General features: G+C 54.3%; 1 protein-coding gene and 1 long non-coding RNA gene across 3 annotated transcripts in view; one reads left to right on the forward strand and one right to left on the reverse strand.

Moving 5' to 3' along the window:
* Positions 1 to 971: 971 nt before the first annotated feature.
* Positions 972 to 13,561, reverse strand: LOC118001770. Its single transcript, XR_004676836.1, has 4 exons — positions 13,490 to 13,561; positions 11,975 to 12,479; positions 9,453 to 9,598; positions 972 to 1,091 (listed from the first exon to the last, which is right to left on the reverse strand). It is a non-coding gene; the product is annotated as an uncharacterized LOC118001770 (long non-coding RNA).
* Positions 12,423 to 23,329, forward strand: part of LOC118001769 (kinesin-like protein KIF25) — a 37,085-nt gene continuing 26,178 nt past the window's right edge. Inside the window, exons 1-6 of one of the 2 annotated variants that reach the window (XM_034991908.1) lie at positions 12,423 to 12,677; positions 13,540 to 13,662; positions 15,308 to 15,446; positions 16,210 to 16,313; positions 19,430 to 19,518; positions 21,435 to 21,471. In XM_034991908.1, the coding sequence (XP_034847799.1) occupies positions 12,426 to 12,677; positions 13,540 to 13,662; positions 15,308 to 15,446; positions 16,210 to 16,313; positions 19,430 to 19,518; positions 21,435 to 21,471 (744 nt within the window). In that variant the 5' untranslated portion in view covers positions 12,423 to 12,425. Of the gene's footprint in view, positions 12,678 to 13,539; positions 13,663 to 15,307; positions 15,447 to 16,209; positions 16,314 to 19,090; positions 20,936 to 21,434; positions 23,159 to 23,329 lie in introns of those variants that run through there. The other variant, XR_004676835.1, reaches the window with a different exon arrangement.

The following is a 23,329-nucleotide window of genomic DNA, read 5'->3' on the forward strand; positions in this document are numbered from 1 at the left end:
GAGGAGGGGCTGTCGCAGGCAGAGGAGACCGCTGGGCAGGGAGGCTGCCACCCGCAGACGTCAGGAGACCTCGGCACAGATCGCGGGAGCCGAGGGCACCAGGGAGGAGGGCCTCACGCTTTGGAGGAACATTCACGGCCCTCATGCAGCTGCCTGCACGGGGCTTGGTCGGCGGGGAGAGAGCGCGGGAAGGGGTGGGAGGCCGGGCTTGGGGGCATCACGGGACCGCAACACAGCACTTAGGCCAGCCGCTAACCAACCCCCACTTCATCCCCTGGAACAGCTCTCCGCATTCTCCCGGTAAAGGTGATGGTCCAGCGCCCCTGGTCACTTAGGACATTCCGTTCTTGAGCAGCCGCGTTGGAAGAGAAAAGGCAAACGGGAAGTAAATTTCAGCATATCCATACTCAGCCCAGATGTCCGAAAACTACCTGGCACTATGCGGTCGGTACAAACCGTGCGCACGCAGTAGTCCGCATTCTTTTTCGTAGGAAGCCTTTGAAACCCAGCGTGTCGTTTCCCCGCGGCCTGCAGCTGGGGTCAGCCTCAGGGAGGACTAGGCTCTGCCCGCAGCCGCGACCCACCGTGCTGAAGGCGCCAGTTCGGAGGAAGGCCGGTGGATGTGGCACCAGCAGATGCCTTGAGACGTGCCTCGGGCAGGTGCAGTGGTGGGAGGGACATGGCGGGCCGGCGGGCAGCACCCTGCCATCCGGCCAGTGCGGCCGGCCTGTCCCCGTGCCCAGGCGCCCCGGGGCGTCTATTCTAGGAGGGGTCACGCTCTATCCGTGTGCAGAGCACACACACGTCACACATGGTGCATCACGTGTGTGCATCACAGGTGTGCTGGAGCTTGCCAGCCCCCAGCAGCACAGAAGGAGGCCTCGCACCTCCCGGCTGCCCAGCGAGCCCCAACTCCGCGCCTGTCTTTGTCATTTCTGTTTCAGGCAGCTTCGGAGGAGTGTGCTGTGGGGGAGGATGCGGCGTATTCGCAGCAACGTGGCGCCTTGCCTTGCCTGTTCCTTCGGATCTGTTCAGTGAGGCAGCAGATGCTGACTTGAGTTCCTGTGTGTGGACCCCACAGATCAACGTTCCTATGGGAAAGGAAGCCATGGTCACTTGGCAGATGTAAAAAGGGAAGGACAGAAGTTAAGTTCGTACCACCCAAGAGGCTTGTCATTTATATGGGATTTGGAACACCCACGATATTTCGGATAGGGTCTTCAAATGCAGCCGCTCGCTCCCCTCCCCACGCCTCCCCCCTCCCCGGCAGTCCCCTGACCCCGTCGCCGTGGGAACCACGGGGCGCAAACTGCCCACCCACGCGGATTCTGTGGCTGAGAGCTGGGCCTGGTGATGGCCGCGCAGGGCCGCCGCCGGGGGCGCTTCTTGGAGCAGTGGGCCAGGCAGCTGCAGCGCCAGGTGCAGGTGAGCAGGGGCAGGTGAGCGCAGCTGCGGCCACCCCTGCAGCCCCACTGGCCCGGTTGACCGCCCCCTCCCCTCCTGCCTCTGAGCCTTGGGGGTGTGGCCAGCGTGGGAGGGTTGGGGTGATGGCGCCAGAAGACCGCGTTGGGGGTGGAGGCCCCATCATCTTCTACCTTCTGCCCTATAGGGTGCGAGGACCTCATCTGTAGTCCCCTTTGGGCCTCACCCCACCCACACCTGAGACCTCATGCCCCTCATCTGAGCACCTGTGTCATCCGCCCAGGGCCCTCCCGTTACTTACTGGGCGTTTACTATTTACTGTGCTAAATTTTGGAATACAGTGGTTAAGCAACAACCCTGCTCTCTTGGAGTACAGCCTTGAATAAAGGAATAAATAGTCACAATAAATGTAAGCCATCAAAGTGGCCCCAAGATAATGCTGCAGAGGGGAGGTACATGGTCTTATTAGGGTCTGTAGTGCAACAGGTCTGGGTGAATCCCAGTCGAGGACTTCCCCTGGGGGCAGAAATGGAGCTGAGTTCTGCTGGGATGGGAGGCTGCCATCTGGCAGCGGGGTTGAGGGTCAAGGACAGAACAACCTTATCATGGTGTGTGTGTGGCGGGCGGGGCGGGCCTTGGGAGACTGGCAGAGCACAGGAGAGAGCGGATAGTGGAGGCTGAGAGGTGGGAGGAAGGCAGCCCACACAGGGTCAAGCAGGACTAAGGATGTTTTTCTTTGTCTTGAGGGCCAGGAAAGGCTAGTGAAGAGATCTTAAGAGGGGGATGATACAGTTAGATCCGCATTTTGAAAATGTCACTCATAGCAAGTCCTACTTGAAGGACAAGCATGAAGATGTAGGGTGGAGTTAGAAGGTGCAGGGCAGGACTGCTGGGATGGCAAGACGAGGACCTCTGTGAACCTGCTCCCAAGCAAAACAAGCACATCTGGGGAATATCATAGGAAAATGGTGTAAAGCCCCTAGAAATGGCCCTAAGGGCATACATCACATGAAGAAACATTTATGCAAAAAATCTGCTAAAAATCTCTGTAAGAACAGTGAAAGCCTGTGGCTCCTTCCCTCCCACCAGCTGAGCTCAGCTTGACAGAAGGTCCACTCTGGGTGTGTGTATCCAAGATGGGGCTCCCCCTCTCCTCAGCTTCTGACTTAGGGTCACTGTATCTCACCACCAGTGGGTGGGGTGGAGGCTTGGGGGTTCATGTGGTTCCCCACTCGTATGACAGAGGCCTCACCCCAGAACAGAGGCCAGGAATACTGGGATCCCAATTGCTCTTTCCACCCTTGATCAGCACAAAGGTTTCATAGTGAGAAAGCCAGCCAAAAGACCGGAGGCCACAGCCCTGCCCAGTGCCCAGAGTGGGGATTTAGCCCATGGGGAGAGGCAGCCCATAAGAAGAGAGAGCTCTGAAGCTCTTCGCAAAGGAACTTTCTCCAAACACACTGTGGGGAAGTTCAGAAACAAGAGTTCTCCTTCATTAAAAGCAGTTATTAACGTGTGCTTGGGCAGCGTAACAGAGCAGCACAGAAACATGTTCTCAGTTCTGGAGACTGGAAATCTGGGACCAAGTTATAGGCAGGGGTGGTTTCTCCTACGGCCTCAGCCCTTGGCCTGTGTGTGGCTGCCTTCTTGTGGTCTTTCCTCTCTGTGTGGGTGTCTCTGGAGTGCCCTCTGTGTCCTGATCTTCTTTTCTCATAAGGACACCAGTCAGGTTGGATTAGAGCCCTTTCTAGTGGCCTCATTTTAACTTAATCACCCCTTTAAAGGCCTTGTCTCCAAATACAATCACATTCTGAGGTCCTGGACTTGGGACTTCAACAAGTGAATTGTGTGGGGGGGGGGGGGGGGGGATACAGCCCATAATTAGCCACAACCTAATAGGCCACCTAGTTCACTCAAGGCTAAGAAGAGCCTGGGGTTAGGACAAATATCAAAGACTGGCTTCCAAAAGTAGCCCTGCCCCAGTTTAACTGGACCAGACAGTGGAGAAATTTATGGCCCAGGCCATTATTGAAAACAATAAGGCAATCAATAATCAGTGCGGTGGTTGTGATACCAAGGGAGACAGAGTAACAGAGATCGGGGAGAGGCGGTTAAAAAGAGCCCTGCTTAAACTGCAGTCTCCCAGTGCCTGTGTGCATGCCCGCAGCTGTGTCCTTCCCTCAGGGGTTGGGCAGACTTCTGTGGAAGAGGCGAGCTAAATCACTCAACAAAGCACACAAGTAGCAACAAAAAACAAAAACAACAAGAACAACAACAAAAACTGCAGGTGGGGGAAAGGCATCACTAAAGTTTCTACAATATATTTCCTAAAATGTCCAGTTCTCAACAAAAAATTGTAAGACATGAAAGAAACAGGAAAGTGAGACTCATCCACAGCAGGGAACAGACAACAGGAACTGCCCATGAGAATGCCTGATGTTGAAATTAATAAGTCAAAGCAGTCATTATAAATATGTTCAAAGAACTAAAGGAAATTGCATTATAGAAGTGAAGGAAAATATGTTAATTTCTCATCAGATAGAAAATATCAAGAAATACCTAGAAATTATTTTTTTAATTATAATCTTAGAGTTGAAGATAACTGAAATGGGAACATTCTCTAGAGGACTCAAGAGTAGATTTGAATAGACAAAAAAGGAATCAGCAAACTCTTAGATTGGTAGAAATTATGCAATCCTAAAAACAGAAAAATAGAAGAAAAATGAATAGAACCTCTGGAAAAGGTGTGAAACCTGTAAGCACACCAGCATATCTGTCATGGGAGCACCAGGAGAGGAGAGCAAGAAAGCAGGGAAAATATTCAAAGAAACAATTACCCAAACTCCCCAAATTTGTTGGAAGTTTAGGTACACATAAAAGAAGCTTAATGAATTCCACTAAGTATAAATACAAAGAGATCCACATCCACCTGCACTTTGTAAAAATAAAGAGAAAAGCAGAGAAGAACGACTTGTCGTGTCAGTTCACCATGACTGTCAGCAGACTCTCATCAGTGTCAGTGGAGTTCGGGGCGGTGGGTGACATGTTCAAAGTGCTGAAGGACGAAAATTCTGTCAACCAAAAATCTCACATCCAGCAAAACTGTCTTAAAAAATGAAGGCAAAATAAAGGCATTCCCAAATAAACAAAATTGCAGAAAATGTGTTGCTAGCAGGCCTGCCTTTTAAGAGATACCAAAGGAAGTTCCTACACGGAAACACAAATCCACAAAGAATGCCAGTAAAGACCGTCAGGTAATTATAAAACACAGAAGAAAGGTGTAGTTCTCTTTGTTTCTTTCACTGACTTAGAAAGCAATTATGTAAAACAATATATGTATAACTGTATTGTTGAAACTATAACATATAGAAATGTAATGTATTTGAGAAAAGTAGCACAAAGGAGGTGGATGGAGGCAGTTTTCTTGGAGTAAGGCAATGACAACAGATGGTAGCTTGAATGCACAGGACCAAGTGAAGAGAAGTTGAAGTGGCGAAGAGGGCCGGCAGAGCAAACCCCATAAATACATACTTACTGTCCCTTCTCTTCTCAGACTCTTTAATGAACATGAAATTATGTAAAGGACCAGTGATCACACGGGATTGTTACATCTGTAACACACATGACATGATGTGTAATGGTACCAACACGTCAGCCACAACAGGCATGTTTCTGCATCTCACAGGAATCGGACTGTAAATGTGAAGGAGACTGTTCCAGGTTCAAAGTACAGGTGAGCCCTCGAGCAACCACTGAGAAAATTATTCAAAAACTAGTGGAAAAGGTCATCAAAGAAGTTAAGATTTCACCCCAGAAAATATCCACTTAATGCAAAAGAAGACAGTAGATGAGGAGCCAACAGGACACGAGACACGTAGAAAACAAAAGTGAAATGTTGGGCATAAAGCCACATCAGTGACATTCAATGTAAGTGGACAAACTGTCAGTCAAAAGGCAGGTACTGTCAGACTGGGTAAGAGGCCACATCTAACCACATGCTGTCTGTCTACAGGGGACATGTTTTAGATTCAGAGATACAAGTAGTTGTAAGCAAAAGGGTGGGAAAAGACATCATGCCACCATCAGCTTCAAGCAGACTGAGTGACTATACTAATATCAGACGAAATAGACTTTCAGATGAAAACAGTGTTACTACAGATAAAGAAGGACCTTTGCTCATGATAGAAGTATCACTCCATCAGGAAGATAGGAAAATTATATGTGCATCTAACAACATGGCCCCCAAATTGGCAGAATCTAAGAAAAAGGCAACTCAAAAATGATAGCAACAGATATCCACCTTCCCGACTCTCAGTAATGGACAGACTGGACAGAGGACCAGCAGGAAGACAGACAACTTGAACAACGCCCCTGAACCAACCCGACCAGGCAGACATGCACAGAACATCCCACCCACGTAGCAGGAGGACACACTCTTCCCACATGCCTGAGACGTGCTCTCTGGGTTAGACAACCTGCCGGCTGCAGAGGAAGCCTGAACACATGGAAAAGGATAAAGAGCATATAAAGTATATTCTCCAGTAACAAGAGAGGGGGGTTAGAAATTAATAACAAAAATAAATTTAGGAAATTCACAAATAGGTGAAAATTAAATAAGACAGTCCTAAATAATCAGTGGATGAAAGAAGAAATCACAAAGAAGGTCAGGGAATATTTTGAGAGGAATGAAAATGAAGATGCCACATAGCCAAGTTTATGGGATGCAGCTAAAGAAGCACCCGAAGGAGCACTCATAGACGTAAACACCTACTTTAAACAAGAAGATAGTTCTCAGATCAACACCCTAAACTTCCACCTGAAGACACTGGATGAAGCCATGAAGCAAGACTGAAAGCCAGCAAAATAAAAGCACGACAGAGACTAGAACAGAAACAAGTGCAACAGAGCCTGGAAAAACTATACAGAAAATCAACAGAACCAGAGGGGGCTCTGTGAAAAGATGAACCAAACTGACAGACCCTTAGTTTGACTAAATAAAATTAATAAAATTAAGAATAGAAGAGAGGGCATTACTACCAACTTCACAGAAATAAAAAGGGAGACACAAGAAAACAGCATGAATATAGATGTAAAAATCTTCAAAAAATACTGGCAAACTGAATCCAGTGGTATATAAAAAGGATTATAGCTATGACCAAGTGGGAGTCATCCCTCAAATGGTCTAGCATTCCAAAGTCAGTTAATGTGATAGACTGTATCAATAAAAGAAAGGACAAACCCCATGATCATTTCGATAGATCCAGAAAATTGCATTGGACAAAAGTTAACTCCACTTCATGATGAAAACATTCAACCAACTAGGAACAGATGGTGACTCCCCAAGCTGATAAAGGGATGTCCACGAAACCCCCCAGCTGACACGCATAAGGTGAAAGGAACAAGATGAACAGCCCCACTCTCATCACATCCATTCACCATCTTCCTGGACGTGCTCATCTGTGTGGTTAGGCAAGATGACAGAAGGAAAAGGTATCTATATCAGGAGGAAAGAAGGCTATTTCTGTTTGCAGATGACATGATCTCATATATGGAAAATCCTAAGAAATCCTCCAAAAACCCTATTAGCCCTAGTAAGTAATTTCAGCAAGGTTGAAGGATACAAGATCCAGGTGCAAAAATCTGTATTTCTACTTCATAGGAATGAAAAAAAAAAAAAAAGAAAAACAACAATTCCATTATCATCGAAGATAATAAAATGCTTTGGAAGAAACTTAACTAAGGATTGCATGACTTGCACATTGAAAATGATGGTCAGCATTAGCCATCAGGGCAATGCAGATCAAATTGCAATGACACGCCACTTCCTACCCACTCGGACAGCCGTGCTCAGAGAGACAGATGGGGAGTTTTGGCGAGGGTGTGGACAGCTTGGAACTGCCACGCACTGCCGGTGGGAGTGTGCAGTTAGTTCCTCAGATGCTAACCAGAGGTACCGCGCACGGTTCCCATCCTAGGACTACACCCAGGCAGAAGGGAAACGTGTGTCCCACAAAAACTCGTTCAGGAATGTCATAGCTGCACTACTCAGAATAACAAAAACTGGAAACAGCCCGAATGTCCTGCAGTTGATGGATGGGTAAATATATGTGGCACAGCTCTACAGTCGAATATGATCAGGCAATGAGAGGAAATAAAATTCTGGAAGGACGCCATGACTTGGTTGAGCCTTGAGAACAAGGTGCCCAGTGAAGGAAGCCGCTCGCAAGGGGCTACATATCCTGTGATTCCGTTGATCCAAAATGTCCAATGGCAAATCTATAGAGACAGAGTAGATCAGTGGTTTCCTCGGGCTGGGTTGGGGGTCGTCAGGGGTGGGGTTTCCTGTTGGGGAGATGAAAATATTCTCAGACTACTTTCGGTGACGGTGGCACCACTGTGAGGATACCAAAGCCGCCGACCTGCACACGTGGGCCGGTGAGTTGCCTGCAAGTGACTCACAGCTCCATAGCACTGCAGTCAGGGGCGGCATCTTGCTGGATGCCCAAAGTGGACTTCTGCAGAAATATTCGAGGTTTTTTTTTTTTTTTAAGAGGTAAAATTGACTGAACATGGTAACAAAATCCAGATGACAGCCAGGTTTCTGGTTTTATAACCAGTCACAAAGAGATTGTCCCGAAATGATCACAGTTCTCTGAGAGCTGCACATCAGCGGGCTTGGGGAGGGACTCCCTGCAGAAAGGACGGCCCCTGGGCCACTTTCCCAGAAACCCGTGCTTTCCTGTCCACCGAGACCTCCAGGGGCTGGCTTGCTCAGCGTTTACTGTAAATAGCTCATATTTAAACTCCTCTGCTTAAAACCCTGCAGATAACACTCCCTTCTTCCCTGTCGTCCCTCCTCCCCGATCCCAGCCTCCTCCCCAGAGTCTCACCTTCTCTGCGCCTCAACTCAGCAAACTCATTCCTGCCTCAGGGCCTTTGCGTGGGCTTGTCCCTTTCCTCCGGTTTCCTCGCTGGCCTGCCAGCCCTCCTCACCCTTGGGCAGCCGCCCTGCCTCTGAACCCACATCACTGATTTAACTTTGGCGTCGCCTCCCCAGCTCACTTACCCCACGCACTGGCTCTTCCACGTCTCCCCATGAGGATGGGAACCCTGCACCTGATCATTCACGGCTATGTCCACAGCACCCAGACAAGTGCCTGGCACATGACAGATTTCTAACAGATAGTTTTTGAATATGAGTTAATGCAAGGAAAGAAATGCTGATTTTGGTGCATTCCAGATTTTAACTTGCATATAGGTCACCTGGAGCTCTCGCTAAAATGCAGACTCTGGTAGATTTGGGGTGGGACTTTTTCAGCAGCTTGATTGGGGTATAATTTATGTGCCATAATGCAGGATTCTGCATTTCCAGCAAGCCCCCAGATGCTGCTGCTGGGGACCACCCTTGGAGTAAGGGTTGTAGACGTGGGGCAGGGGGGTGCCCACCCGCGTCAGAAGCCGCCCCCACTCCAGCTGACTCCCCCTGCAGCTCGTCCCTGATGCCGGTGCTGGCTTCCCTCTGAGGATGGAATGCTTACTGATGAGTATCAGTTATGGTGATAATGTCCCTTTTTTGTCCTTGGTTGTAGGCCAAAGAAGAGCGGATAGTTGAACTGGAAACGGAAAATGCTGTTCTTCACCTGAGACTGGCCCAGGTAGTGCCCCCCTGCGTCTGGCAGATGGAGCTGGACTGAGTCCTGCCCGGGCTCAGGGCTGCAGCCCGTCCCGGGCCTTCCCTTTCTCCCGTCCACTGAGGTGGCCTCCTGTAATGCATGAGCTTCAATCCCCGTGCTCACGAGTATCTAGTGAGTCAGGAATTAGTGAGGTGCCTGCCCTTCATTGAGGTCGAACTTACAAACACGACTTCCCCCCAGTTGAAGCATACAAGTGGGCGTTCAGTCCACTCGTGGTTGCCTGGCCATCGTGACACCCCCTACACCTGCCCCCCAAAGACCCTCGTGCCACTCGGGTTCATCCCCTGCCCTCCCCCACTTCCAGACCAGTTGTGGCGTCCTGGCACAGATGTTCACGTGATTCGGCCCAGAGCAGCTGTCCACCTCGAAGGAAGGGTGCGCGGAGGAGAGCGCCAGGTGGGAGCCTGTCCACTTTGGTCTCGCACGGCCAGCCGCTGCAGCCCCCAGAAGACTCGGGTGGGCCCCGCATGCCACGGCAGTCCCTGCAGGAGGAGAAGGCCATGTGAGGATGGCGCAGGGGCCATCCGTAGAGGCGCGGACGCAGCCACGGCCAGGGCGCCCGGTGGCCACAGGAGCCAGAGAGGTGGGCGGACCTGCCCCGAAGCCTCTGGGTTCCAACGCTGGCCTCTGGAACCGTGAGTGGATGCCCTTGTGTTGTCCCAAGACTCCCAGGCGGTGGTCATTTGTTTGGAAAGCTATGCACATCTGAGTTCCTCATCTTTAAATTGTGACCCCTGCAGATTTCTCCTGAGGGCCTCACGGCAGAACCCAGTCTTCAAGCTCTTGTCACTCCTCGAACAACCCGTCCAAGTTTCACTGAACCAAACTTAGTTGCACTAAATTGTAGATTAAGTTAGGGCTGTTCGTACTGCTTCCTATTCATTTATTGGTTCGTTTTGCCGGCGCTTCTGGCCAGAGCCCTGGCCAGAAGCACATCTCCTCTGCGTTGCACCAGAACCTTCCCACAGCGCTTCCAAGGGGCACGGATGGTCGGCGGCGGATGTGGCAGGTGTCTGGGTCGGCCGCAGGAACCCCGGAGCCGACGGACAGCCTGCGCGCCGTGGTCCTGCCCCCCGCCCCCCCCGCTGCAGGACTAGAGGCACAGGGCCGGTGGGATCGTGGAGTTCACGACCCTCCGTCGGTGAGGGCTACCGCAAAGCTCCAGCAGTGTTTCTGAACACCCTCAAGATGAAATTAAAAACATTTTGTTTCACATTTAAGATCATTAGGCATAGCCTGTAACATTTTTGGCATTTGTATGCTAAGTCCCTCTAAGTCATTTCTGATGATTATGAAGCAGAACATCTTCATTCTGGGGCCCACGCCTCCCGCCCGCCCGTGTGCCTGGGATGGAGACGGGCGGCCCGCAGGGCTCTGCCGAGAGCTGCCGTCCACCGGCCTCTCTGCACAGAGTGGCCGGTCACGGCTCCGCTGCAGCCCCTCCGACCCTCGGACACTGTCCCTGTTCCGGTGTCTCTCCCAGAGCGCGTCCGAGCGCCTCCCCAGGGCCGTGTGCTCATGCTTACGCAGCTTTGCTGCCCACTCTCCCTAGACGCCCACGGCTCTCTGTCTGTTTCTGCCAAACCAGCCTGGCCCTGGAAGCCAGGCAGCCCCACGTCCCGTGTGCCAGACTCGGTCGCTCTACTCCATTTCCCTTTGAATTCCTGTTGGACATACAGTCAGTACCGGAGACTTTGGAATACAGGTCTGGATATTTATATGTACATTATTTTTTTTCCGGAGAGAATCTGAGCCTTCTGAGTTGAGGGCCTTCATTTTGCTTCAGTTTTGTCTTTCGCCGCCTGAGGGGTAGAGGCAGTGAACTGCGTGATGTCCCTGAGCTCTAGTCCGTCTTCAAGTCCGTGCCCACGCGGCTCCCGGCACCTGCTGTGCCGCGTGTTCTCTGTCGTCTTTATCATCCCGCGGATGAGCGGGTTCTCCTGAGCTTCCCTGTCGTGTCGGTTCTCTTAAGTGTGAAGATTTCCCATCAGGAAGTACTAGATTCTCCAGCCTCACCAGGGGGCCCTTCCCACCTGCTACCTCTGTGTCCGGTTCACTGTAGCTCGGGCGTCCACCCTGGTCCTGGCGCGGAAAGAATTTGCTTGATGTGGTTTCATGAGCCTTACAGTCAGAAGCTTTGACTGAAAGAAAACACCCAGCCTCACAGTTTGGAGTCTAGGGAAGACGTTGGTTTCAACAACCATGCGAGCCGGCGTGAAGCCTCAGCACCGGGGGTGGAGGAATGTGGGCTCAGCTGCACTGGGACAGCGCAGACCCCTGGCCATTCAGGCAGGTCTGGCCCACGAGGCACGAACACGCCTCCTCTCTCCTCTCTGGCATTTAGCGGACTTCTCCGGTCCTGGAGCACCAGTGAAAGAAGGGAATGGAATGCTGCTCAAAGTTCACAGAACTCTCCGTCCCCCTCCGCGGCTCCCTCGTCGGATAGTTTGGACAGAATTCATTTACCATCATGGTGCTTTCCTACTTTCAAGGTATTGAGTGGAATTCAGTCCGAAGCTCCCGAGCAAATGAGCCTCATTACATGAACTTGCTAGCTGGTTTATTTTATTTCCTGTCACCAGAGGCGTGACCCAGGCCTGCATGACTGTCAGCCAGGAGCAGGGCCTTGAGCCTCCAGGTCGTGTTCCTTCCGAGCTCACCTCCATGAGATAAGGACTGTCCCGCAGTCGTGGGCACGGCGGCAGTGGGATGGGCTGCAGAATGCGGAGCCGTGGATCTACAGGGCTGGCTTCCCGCCCGGTGCAGAGGGGGGCCAGCCCTGCCCAGCTGACGGCAGCCTCGCCTCTGTTCCCTGCTGTAGAGGAATCGTAGTGAGGAACAAACACCCAGAAACTCACGTGTGGCAGCCGGGCGGGGCCCCCTGACCCCCGATGCTCAGGCAGCACCAGTCCTCAGGGTGCTTCACCCCATGGCCTGGCCTGGCCTCCACAGCAGCTCCTGTTCCAGGCATGCCCGTCTCCGAGGCTGGCGTCCCTGCCACTCTCCGTGTCGTCCCCCATCAGGCGCAGACACTCGGGAGAGCCCTGCACCCGTCAGGCCTCCTCCTCGCTGCAGGGCCCTGCATCGGAGACCGGCGTGTCCCACGCTGACCCCACCATGTGGGGAGGCCTGCGTCCTCCGCCTCTGTGCTCCTCCCGAAGAGAAGCCGGTTCCTGCTCGTGAAGTGAGCACGTGCGCCCTGCAGCTTCATGTCAGGATACGCGGTCGGTTCATGGAAAGTCAGTCTTACTGAGCAGCGGTGGCAACGATGCGGCGCTCGGCTGTTATTCGGCTGCGTGTTTTCACCAAATGGGAAGGCACGGCTGCGTGCGGAGGGGGAGACCATCTGCCGTTATTTATGAGCTGCAAGGACACAGCGTGAAAGCATCGACACTCAAACACCGTGGAGAACAAACCAAAACGAAGCAAAAACCCAAACACATCACCTTTTCCTTGGGACCTGAGTTATGGCCCCTCCGCAGCTGGCCACGCAGGCCAGGGACCTGGGAGCTGCAGTGGCCCCTGTCTCGTCCCACCGCGTCACCTCCCAGACGTGCCAAGGTTGTCCCTGAATGTGTCCTGACTCAGCCCCTTCTCCCCTGAGGTCCCAGAGCCATCATCCTGAACAAGTATCTGTCCTGAAAATCTTCGCTGGCTTGGCTTTGCCCTGAAGAAAACACCCAGGCAGTGACCTTATCATTGACGAGGCCCACGGCCTCCCCGTCACCCCCATCCCCTTCACTGTTCTCTCCTTTGTTGCATCGGCCAGACGACCTGGGCCCTTAAGCACCTGCCAACGCAGATGCCTTCAGCCTCGGCCACCCTGCACCCGCTGTCCATACAGCCCTACCTGTGACCCCCGTCCCTGTGCCCCCCCCGCACCCCTGTCCCCGTGTCCCCCTGCGCCCCATCCCCGTCCCTGTGCCCCCCCGCACCCCGTCCCCATGCCCCCCTGTGCCCCCGTCCCGTGCCGCCCCCCCGCGCCCCCGTCCCCGTGTCCCCCCGCGCCCCCGTGCCCATCCCTGTGCCACCCCACACCCCGTCCCCGTGCCCCCCCGTACCCCCGTCTCCGTGCTGCGCCCCCCACACCCCCGTCTCCGTGCCGCACCCCCGTGCCCCCGTCCCCGTGCCCCCCCGTGCCCCCGTCCCCATCCCTGTGCCCCCCCACACCCCGTCCCCATGCCCCCCCACACCCCCGTCTCCGTGCTGTGCCCCCCGCGCCCCCGTCTCCATGCCACACCCCTTTCCCCCCGTCCCCGTGCCGCACCCCCCATGCCCTGGTCCCCGTGCCACCCCCCACCCCGTGCAGGCCCTGCATGCAGGTGGGGCTCAGCGGACATTGGGTGAATAGTCTCCCCTCAGAGAAAGCGCACCTGCTCCGAGGTGTTGAGACTTTGGTCTTTTATTCTCTTCTGCACAACAGTACCAAGGAATGACTGGAAAGGGCGGCAGCGCGGCCGCCGGGCTCTGCTCCCGGTGCCGAGAGCGGGACCCGCCGCGGAGAAGCGCAGCCCCGGCCGCACCCCAGCTCCGCTGCCAAGTTCAGGTAGGGGCAGCTCTATTTACATGGCAGACGCTTGTGTCCGTAACTCACAGCACTGGTTTTCTGGTGAGACTGTGGACCTCATGCCCGTGAGGACGGACCTATGCTTAAGGGGTTACAAGGAGCCCGATGTAAGGAGGCAAAGCTCCTCGGTTAGCAGTAGTGGATCTTCCAGCACAGTTGACCCACGTGGCCTTCTTTTTTTTTTTTAATTATTTATCTGTCAGAGAGAGAGAGAGCACCAGCAGGGGGAGGGGCAGAGGGAGAAGCAGACTCCCCGTGGAGCAGGGAGCCCAACGACATGGAGCTCGAGCCCAGGACCCCGGGATCATGACCGAGCCAAGGCAGACGCCCAACGTGTCTCACTGGCGCCCACGGCGGGAGCTCGCCTCCTTTGCGGCACCTGCTGAACAGGAGGCCTGGGGTCCTGAGCCCACGCGGGAGGGAGAAGCTCCATGTGGCCGTGGCCGGGCCGTGGGACACAGCCCTGCTCCCGATACACTGGGAGGCAGGGTGGTCCTCTTCTTTATCCCAGTGTCAAATGGTAGAAGACGGCTTTATGCAGGTCAGGTTAACCAGGACGCACATCACCGTGGTCACCGGGGAGCAGGTCCTGTGACCTGCCGGGCCATCTGGAAAGAAAAGTCGGAAGCGGCGTGGCCGTGGCCCTAGCACTCCTGGCAATGCTCCAGGGCCACGTGGTGCGGGGTATTTTTATACCATCGTGTGATTAGGAGCATTGTTCACCTTTTGTTGCAAACAATGTGACCGGGGCAGAAATTAGAAGGGAAAAAAAAGATCATTATGACAACAGCAAAAACGCCATCTGTAAACATGATTAGTCTGCCCTGAGAGGCTTGTTTTTCCTCCCCACGAACTGCGGGAGTGTGTGTAGAATCGATTTACGGAGGATTAATCCTTTGTCCTCTTACAGCTCAGTGGAAGGGGTCCATCTCTGACGGAAGTGTGGGACTTTATCTGCATCCCATGTACTAAAGATACTGTAATTCAATTCCGTATGGACATTTTATCAGAATGTTTCCAAAACATACGGAAACGGTCTCCGTTTTACAGAAAAGAAAGACGTAAGAATCCAAGGACATGTATCTCAGATCAGCTGGGGTTTCGTGATTCGCTTGCTAGATGTCAGACCACAGGACATCAGCTCCTTCCTTCTGGGCCTCTTGTCTACTTGTGCCAAACAGTGTCCCAGAAGGAAGAGCCCCTGACGTGGGGGATACCGCTTATCGGCTCCTTTGTCCCCAGAGTTGCCTAAATGCTCTCGCAGGTGCACCTGGACATGGGTCACACACGCCCAGGGGCCATCATGGCTCTGGCCATGTGCTCAGGACAGTGTGGCCCCAATCGCAGTCAGGACAAGAGACCAGAGCCCTGTTCCTGCATGCGGAGGGTGGCGTGGGGACTGGGGCCCGGCCGGCCTCACGAGGAAGTCCGCAGCGGACAGAAAGCTGTCCTCCCTCTAACGTTTAAGACCTTCAGCTCTAAATGGGTTTAGTTCATGGGAGATTCATGCATGGCTGTGTCATCCGTGTGGCTGTGTTCTTATTTTATAGACACTTACATGACTATTCCATATGGTGTGATGTGATCAATAACATCATCTCGGTTGTGTGTTCTTGTGGTCCAGAACCTGAAGCGAGACATGAAGGTGCTGCGAGCCTCTTCTCTGGAGGTTTTCAGAACTTGCCGGGAGCACCTGCAGGATGGTCTTTCCGCAGTGGTGGCGGCCGTCCAGAGGGCACAGCTCTGCCACGAGGCTCTGCTGGGTAAGCTGAGGCCCTAGCCCAATGGCAGCCTGGCCCGTTGTGCAGACACAGAGGACTGCCAGGGATTGGAGTTGGCATCTGCTGTGGCTTTGTGCCCCTGCCTGGGTGCAGACATGAGCAAACCCCGAGGCACGGGCTGGCCATCGTGGGGCTACAGTCCCGGTGGCCGTGCCCCTCAGGGAGGTCCCTGTCCTCTGGGGACGGCAAGAGGCTCTCTCCGATGCCGGCCCTGCGCTGGGGCTGTGTCCCTGCTGAGCCTCCCGTGTCATGTCCCTGAAGTGCAGTGTGACGGTCCCTTCTGTCCATTCAGCTCTTTCTCAGGCTCGGTCACTACTGGGTGGAGACGGGGATGTTCTCATCACCGACCAGACTTAACAGCCCGGGGAGCAAGGTCCTTTGGCCGCGGGGCTGTAAGTCCTCACCCCAGAAGCACTGTAGAAATGAAGGCATGCTCCTTGGGTGGGTTCCGCTCAGGGACCCTCCTGCAGGGTCTCCGGCCAGGTGACAGGTGCGCACGTGCGTGTGCGCCTGCGGTCCTCCGTGTCACGTGCTCCAGAAAAGGGGACAGCATGGTTATCTAATGGGCATAGTGTGCCTCTGACAAAGAGGGGTGCTTTACAGAGAACTGGGAGAAGAGGGGGAAGAGCCGTGAATTTCCCTCAGGACGCGAAAGTCTCCTGCAGGTAGGGCAGGTCACGGAGAGTGGTTTGAAGATCCTCTCCTGAAAACCTCACTCGCACCTGTGGTAAAATTGTCCCCACAGCCTGGCAGTCGAAGGCGGGTCACCTGGAGCGGTCCTTGCAGGAAGTAAGCGCGCGGTATGAGCTGGAGAAGCAGAAGAGGAAGATGCTTCACAATCGTTTGGTGGTGAGCTCCATTCACGGTTCAGGTTCCGAGGAGGGTGGTGGGAAAGGTGACCTCATTGAAAGGTAGGGGTGGGGGTCTGGGTGGACAGCCGAGGAGGTGTGGCCAACAGGGAGGCGTGGCCCACGGGGAGGCGTGGCCCGTGGGGAGGTGTGGCCAGCGGGGAGGTGTGGCCCATGGGGAGGTGTGGCCAGCGGGGAGGTGTGGCCCGTGCCGGAGGCGTGGCCCGAGGGGAGGTGTGGCCCGCGGGCGAGGAGGCGGTGGGGCTGAGCCGCCCCGGGGTGGGGTGGGACAGGACCAGTGCCTGAGGCCTGCAGGTGGGGGGTCAGACACCTGGCCGAGCGCGAGGGCGGGGGCCAGGCAGGGGCACGCGTGTGCCCAGGGGTCTGCGGAGGGCGCGCCCGGAATGCGTGAGCCGGGATCCTCAGAGCTCAGCCTCCCTGGCCAGCGCGGCTCCAGCTTGCTTCGCCGTCAGCAGGACACCGAGGATGGCTCACCTTCCTCTTAAGCAGTGTGAGGCCTGAGGCCCAGGAGATGTGAAGACTCGGGTTTCCATTTCTGCGCACGATGAGGCTGGAGTTGATGGTTTGTTGGATGACCTTTGCTCCCGAGAGATTTGCTGGCGTGCTGCAGCCTGGGCCGGCTCACAGCCCCACTGAGCCTGTGCTTGGCAGCTCCGCGGCCCCCGGCTCCCCCAGAGGTTAGGAGTGGCTCTCCTGTCTGCTCGCTGTCTCCCCGTGTGGTTCGGGCTCTGTGCGCTTTCTGCTGACCAGGCACTCTGTGAGCGCCTCCGTGCATGTTCCTGCCTGGTCTCGACAGCAGCATCACCCTGGGTCCAAAGGGGCCAGGCGGGCCCTCGGGCGGGAGCCAGGTCCAGGGTGGGACGAGGCTTGGCGCTCTGGCTGCCGCGTTCTGCGCCCTGGAAGACACACCGACAGCCTGTAAATCAGCGGGTGTGCATCACCTACTCAGCGTTCAGGAAGTAAAAGCAGCTGCGCTTCACGACTAGTTGAATCAACCAGCTGTGAGTCCAGGGTACGATTCAGAACGGATCTCCAGAGAATGCTTTCTGAACATTTAGAGGGAAAACGCGTTGCTCACGGAACCAGCAGGAGTGTATGAGAATGACAGTGTTCTCGTCCTTTCCAGGTATCACATCAAGAAAAGAGGAGAGATGTAGAGTATCTGGTCTTCAGCCAGGCATTTGCAAAAGTATGACGTGAAATATTAATGAACAGAACGTCAGCATAAGAGCTGCGAGCCATCCTTCACAGGCCAGCCCCCGCCCCCCCAGGTTTTTGGCGTCTGTGGAGGCCGAGCAGTGAGGGAGGGGCAGGCCCGCCCAGCCAGGGACCTGGGCCCAGATGACGGCCAGGAGAGGAGCTGTGTAGGGATGTCCTCTGGGCTCTGTCCAGACTCTTTGGATCCTAATTCTTACTGACATGATGGAGACAGAAAAGCATATTATTGTATTTGAGGATATGAATTTGAAAGGAGTATCCCAAAATATTTCCACAGGCTAGAGCACTAGGCTCAAGCAGAGCAAACAGGCTATGGAATGCCAAGTACGCAGATGCTGGCTGATGAGGAAATGGGATAAGAGCAGGTGCCCGGGAGAGGTGCACAAGGGACAGGTGACCGCACGTAACAGCATCGCCTTGTGAGCTAAGATCAGTTTTTAAATAGAAAAACATGTTGGAACTCACAGCACCATCATCGTCATCGTGATTGTTAGCAGGAGTCCCTCTCCCTGCCACAGGAGCTCAGACTGCAGCAGGCTCAGTCTGGGGACCTGGTCCCTCACCCCAGGCTCCTCGGACCACACCGGGCTGTGCCGATGGATGCCCTGGTGCACATGGAGTGGAGGTGACTGTCCCTTTCTGTGGGTGACACTTCTTTACTCACGGATGCAGCCGCCTCTTAGGTCACCTGACACTGCCCTTCACCTGCCGTCTCCCAGTTTCTCCGGCCTGCCCCTCCCCATCCTTCCACGTGGTCTTTCCTGTCTTGTGATACGGTGTGGCTTGGTTCCCAAGGCCACGTATTCTCCCACGGAATGCTGGATTCTGGCAGAGCTGCAGCCAGCAGTCCCCATGCTTCCCCATGGATGCGTCGTCTCTCATCTGGGGGGCTGGGGAGGAGCGGCTGGCCGCCTTCAGGTGGATGCAGAATTCCTGGTTTTAGATGATGATCCCAAGCACGGAATAGGTCGTTCATGTCCGGAGCTGCCAAGTAAGCTAGTGGTTGCTCGGCTGCAGGAACAGAAGAATATCAGAACGTCAGAAGCAGCTGGAGATGGGTTCTCATTGTGGACGCGGCACTTCAGGAGCGATAAGGACAGACTCCGCTGCTTTAGGCATTTGGGGACTGCGGAGGCAGCCACGCGCCCAGGGGCTGGTGGGAGTGAGTGGGGAAGGGTGGTTTCCGGAGGACACGGTGCCAGAGTTTGTGTTTCTGACATGCTGTCCTGTGGAGGAGGCACAGAGGTCTTCATTATGGTCCCAAGGTTGCGCAAGGACCGGTGGGCAAACGAGGCCGGCACGGTGCCAGGGAGAGCGGTGGGCACGGAGCCAGTGTCCCCCAGGAGCTGGCGGACCCCGCATGGCTCCCGGCGTCTGAGCGCGGACGTGCCCGATGCTGTGCTCCCACCAAGCGGACCCGTCTCCGACCGCAGCGCCCTTCCTCCGGCAGGCACGTGAGGAGCTGTTACCAGACCGCCCAGTTTGTCCTTCTCACTCTTTGTTTTGGTCTCCGCGATATCACAGCCTGCTACGATTCAGACGAACGCTTTGCAGGGTCTGGAAAAGTAGCAGAAGTACCAGGTTTCAGAAACTTCCCCTCAAATGCCTCACAAATTGGATGCAGGTGGCTTTTGAGAGGTGTTTTCTTGATACTTCTCACCACACCACACGATGATCATTTGCCAAGTGAACACATTTACGTGGGGATTTTGAAAAGCTGTAAAGGAGCACCGACTGGCAGTGTTCCTTCCTGGGGACTCATTCGGAGGCCGGGGTGTGGGTGGGCAATCCAAGGCTCCCATCCTGGGGAAACGGTACGGGGCGCCTTCTCTGAGGGAACAGTGTCTCCGCTCACGGGTGCAAACTCTGTTGTTGTAGGAGCTGAAAGGGAACATCAGAGTTCACTGTCGGATCCGTCCTCCGTTGCCTTTCGACAAGGAGTTTGATGATCTAACCTCACAGGACGGGTAATTTGCTTTTGCACTGGGGCGGGGGTGTGTGTGCATGTGTGTGCGTGTGTCTGTTTTAAGGAAAAAGAAAGTGCGGCCATTTCCTGTGCCTCCTGTGTTCCTACCCCTGGCCCCAAAGCCGAATTTCTCATGCTCTGGGTGAGGGTGGTTTTATGGAAGGAACTGAGTAGTTAGCAGGCTGCTGGAATGTGGCTTGAACGTGGCCAGAATTTCTGAGCGAGCTCCTTGTGTGTCGTAGGGGTTCTCCTGCCCGATGGGGTCAGGCTTCTTTCAGCGACTGGCAGGGCCAAGCTCTGGCTGGTCCTTTCTCTGTATGTTAGTGCATCATAGGGGAGGGGTGTCCTTCTTTGTTTACTCCAGAGACCCCTCAGGGGTGCGAGAAGGTCACTAGTGTTGCTGGTATTTGTGACTTAGAGTTCTGATGGTATTACTGAATAACACAGAATTATCGGAAATGGTTTTAGTGGGCTGTTTACTTGAAAACCATACTCAATAGGACTTTCCCTTCTTCCCCGGATGAAACAAAGCCGCGTGGAAAGGTCCACCCCGTTGCCTGCGGAATGGATTCCACATTCCGGGCCCTCTGACCACGTGATGCCGCACACTAGCCCCCTGCTTCCCTTAGGTCAGTCTCCTCGGCTCTGTGGCCGGCAGGCACTCACCTCTGCCCTGCAGGTTGGCTCATGTCAGGGTCCTCCCCTTGTCCGCCCAAATCTTGTTCTCCTGGAAGGGCCTCCCTTGCGCCTCACTGATGTTTAAATCATACGGTCTAGCCTGTGACTTTGGAAGGTCTTCCGAAGGCCCTGGGTCAGCCCCGCAGTATGAAACACAGTTTGTACCTCTTTGACAGCGACTGAGCGCTGTTTCCGCCAACGCTTTTGTTTTGCTAGCTTAGTCCTTCCTGAGCCGTGCTGGCTGGGGCCGCAGCCCATGTCAAAGGGCCTGAGAGCGTCGGGAACGCGTGGTAACATCACCGCTGGCCGGCCTGCGCGCCGCGCGTCCCGTTGCCTGAGCGACCTTTCAGCTGCTGGGGCCGGGCTGCTTCCATCATGGCACGAAGGCCTGCTGGACAGTGTTGCTCCCACTGTTCAGCTTCTCAGCGCTCACCAGAGCCCTCGTGAACTTTCGTTTGTGCTCCTACCTCACTTACGTTCATTTGACGTTTGCTCTGAAGCACGATGCATTTTTCCAGGTTCCTGATTGCCCCCAAACACTCGAGAGACTGTGCCGTAGGGTTTCTTGTCCATTGGTCACCCCCGAACTCGGGGTCGAGATGCTATATCACTGCTATGGCCCACAGGGACTATGGAATAAAGCAGGGGCGTGAGAGAAAACGTTTCCAGAGGACGTGAAAAGGAAGGAGGAGAGGGGAAACTGAGGAACGGGGAGAAAATCAGAGACGTTGATACGAGAGGTATGAGGCACAGAGACCGAGCCAGAGGCAAGGAGGGGACCAGTGGGGAGGACCAGAAAGGGAAAACAAAAGGAGGCCTCAGCAGAAATACGAGTGTTGAAGAGTTTTGCGGTGCCTGGGAGGCTTCAGTCAGTTAAGCAGCCAACTCCTGCTTTCGGCTTAGGTCACGATCTCAGGGTCCTGGGATCAAGCCCCACATTGGGCTCTGTGCTCAGCACAAAGTCTACTTGAGGTTCTTCCTCCCTCCCCCCTCTGTGCCTTCCCCTCACCCTGCATGCTGGCTCTCTTTCTCTTATGAAGGAAGGAAGGGAGGAAGGGAGGAAGGGAGGAAGGGAGGAAGGGAGGAAGGGAGGAAGGGAGGAAGGAAGGAAGGAAGGAAGGAAGGAAGGAAGGAAGGAAGGAAGGAAGGAAGGAAGGAAGGGGTGTGAAAGTTTGGATGGTGAGGAAGCAGACGGAAACTCCACGTTGATGTGTATTTTCACTGTCCTCCTACCCCCAGCTCGGTGCCTGCAGGAGTGGTCCATGCCATTGATGACGTGAGTGACATCCCCAACACAGTCTTTGGAGAAGCTTCCTGTGTGATGGTTCACAGAGTGCCCAGATATTTCCACCCTGAGAGTAATTCAGAGAGCCTCTTGGATAATGCGGATGGGTTCTGTTGCTTGATTTCCCCGGGAGCGAGAAATTAACGAGGCTCGGGGGCACTTCCCTCGTGTGAAGCCACAAGCTCCTAACTGTGGATGTGTGTGAGGAAAGTCACTTCGCCTACGTCTTACGTTGGTTTCCCAGCTCCCAAATCAGTCAGCACGTGCACGAGCGGGACCTGAAGTTTAGAGCATAAGGAAGGAAACACAAGCCTAGAACCGATGCAGCCGAGCATGACCTGTGTGTTCTAAATTTATGCGATGGCCGTATTTACTACCAGCTCAGGGTTTGTGTTCTCTTCAGAACCTGTGTGTTTCTTAGCCTTCTGTACCCAGAAGGCCTGGAAGTAATAGCAGGAACCCCAGCTCCCAGCCTGGCTTCCACGTGCGGGGAAGTGGGGCTCCTCAGGGACCGTGGGTGCAGCGTGCTGGAACATCATCAGTCTATTATTCTAAAAAGTTACAAAGAGGTAAACATTTATGATGCCTTTCCAGGATGAAATGCATTTCAGGGTAAACAAATAGTTGACTAGGGAAAGCTTTTCTTTGTAGAAGAGTCTACTTAATACATTCAGAGTCAGTGATAAAGTTAGAAGTCGGCACTTGAAAGTCCTGATGGCTCTGGAGGATAGTCTTAGGGGTCAGCAGGATCTTCCCCACGGAAGGTTCCAGAATCCCTCAGAACCCAGAGCCCTCGAAGTTTCCCTGAAAGCAAGATGCTCAGACATTAGGAAGTGGTGATGAGATGCGGAGGGGTACACAGCCCCACGGTGGAGAGACTGGGCCTCCCAGCTGAGCCTGTATCTAACGGAGCCTCAGGGTCTGTCATTTTGAACAGGAGGAAAACAATAAGCCCAGTCAGAATGTGCGACACTTCGCAGGACGACTGACCCGACTTCTCTGAGAAATCGGGAACACCAAGAAGGGAGACAGGACCAGAAGGAGAGACGCACCAGGCTTGTGATCACAGCACCTGAACAAGCCAGCTGTAAGCCACACGTTCTGGGGACAGCCAGAGAAACTGGAATACGTGTGGGGTCATGTTAACTTCAGACAGTGAGATTAGTAACGTATGGTGGGCATGCGGAGAAAAGAGTCCTCATGGGTTGAATCCAGTGATGATGCTGTCCGATATTTTATTTAAAATATGCCAGAGAACTGGCAGGTGAGTTGAGCACATGTGTAAAACCAGATGGACCATGTGTCAGCGAGGCTGGGGGACGGCCCGTTATCCTATTGCCCCCTGTTTTGTGCGTGTTTGAGAGTCTCCATCAATGAAAGTTAAAAATCTGCTGGGCTTCTGCGTCCAAGCAGCGTGTCCTGACCGTGGCGGCATGAGCGTAGGAAGCACGTGGGATGTGAACTCTCAGTGGCCTCTAGACGTGGGCCGTGTGGAGGCTGCACATGGCTGCCCCCCACCTCACCACCGCCACAAGGTGGGCCGTTGGCATGCGTCCTGTGCTGGTCGCCTGCTGTAACCTGCAAGGACTCTTCAGTCTGCGGATTGACGGCTTCGTTTTCTACAGAGAGGTCCGGGGAACGGCTGGAGCCCTGTTAAACACCCCGACGGGCGACGGAAGTAAGCACTCTAGAAAGTCCTTGTTTTTAGTTATTTTTTCACCTATCATTGGATGCATTGTGTGTTGCCTGAAACACCAGGAGACAAATTAAATTCTCATTCTTAGGAAGTTGAGTTAAAAGGAGCCCTCGTGATCATCCTGTTAATCGCTTTTCATAGGAGAAGACGCTG

Source organism: Mirounga leonina, unplaced genomic scaffold, assembly GCF_011800145.1.
Source record: "Mirounga leonina isolate KUSES-001 unplaced genomic scaffold, KU_Mleo_1.0 Mir_54, whole genome shotgun sequence".
Classification (NCBI taxonomy): domain Eukaryota; kingdom Metazoa; phylum Chordata; class Mammalia; order Carnivora; family Phocidae; genus Mirounga; species Mirounga leonina.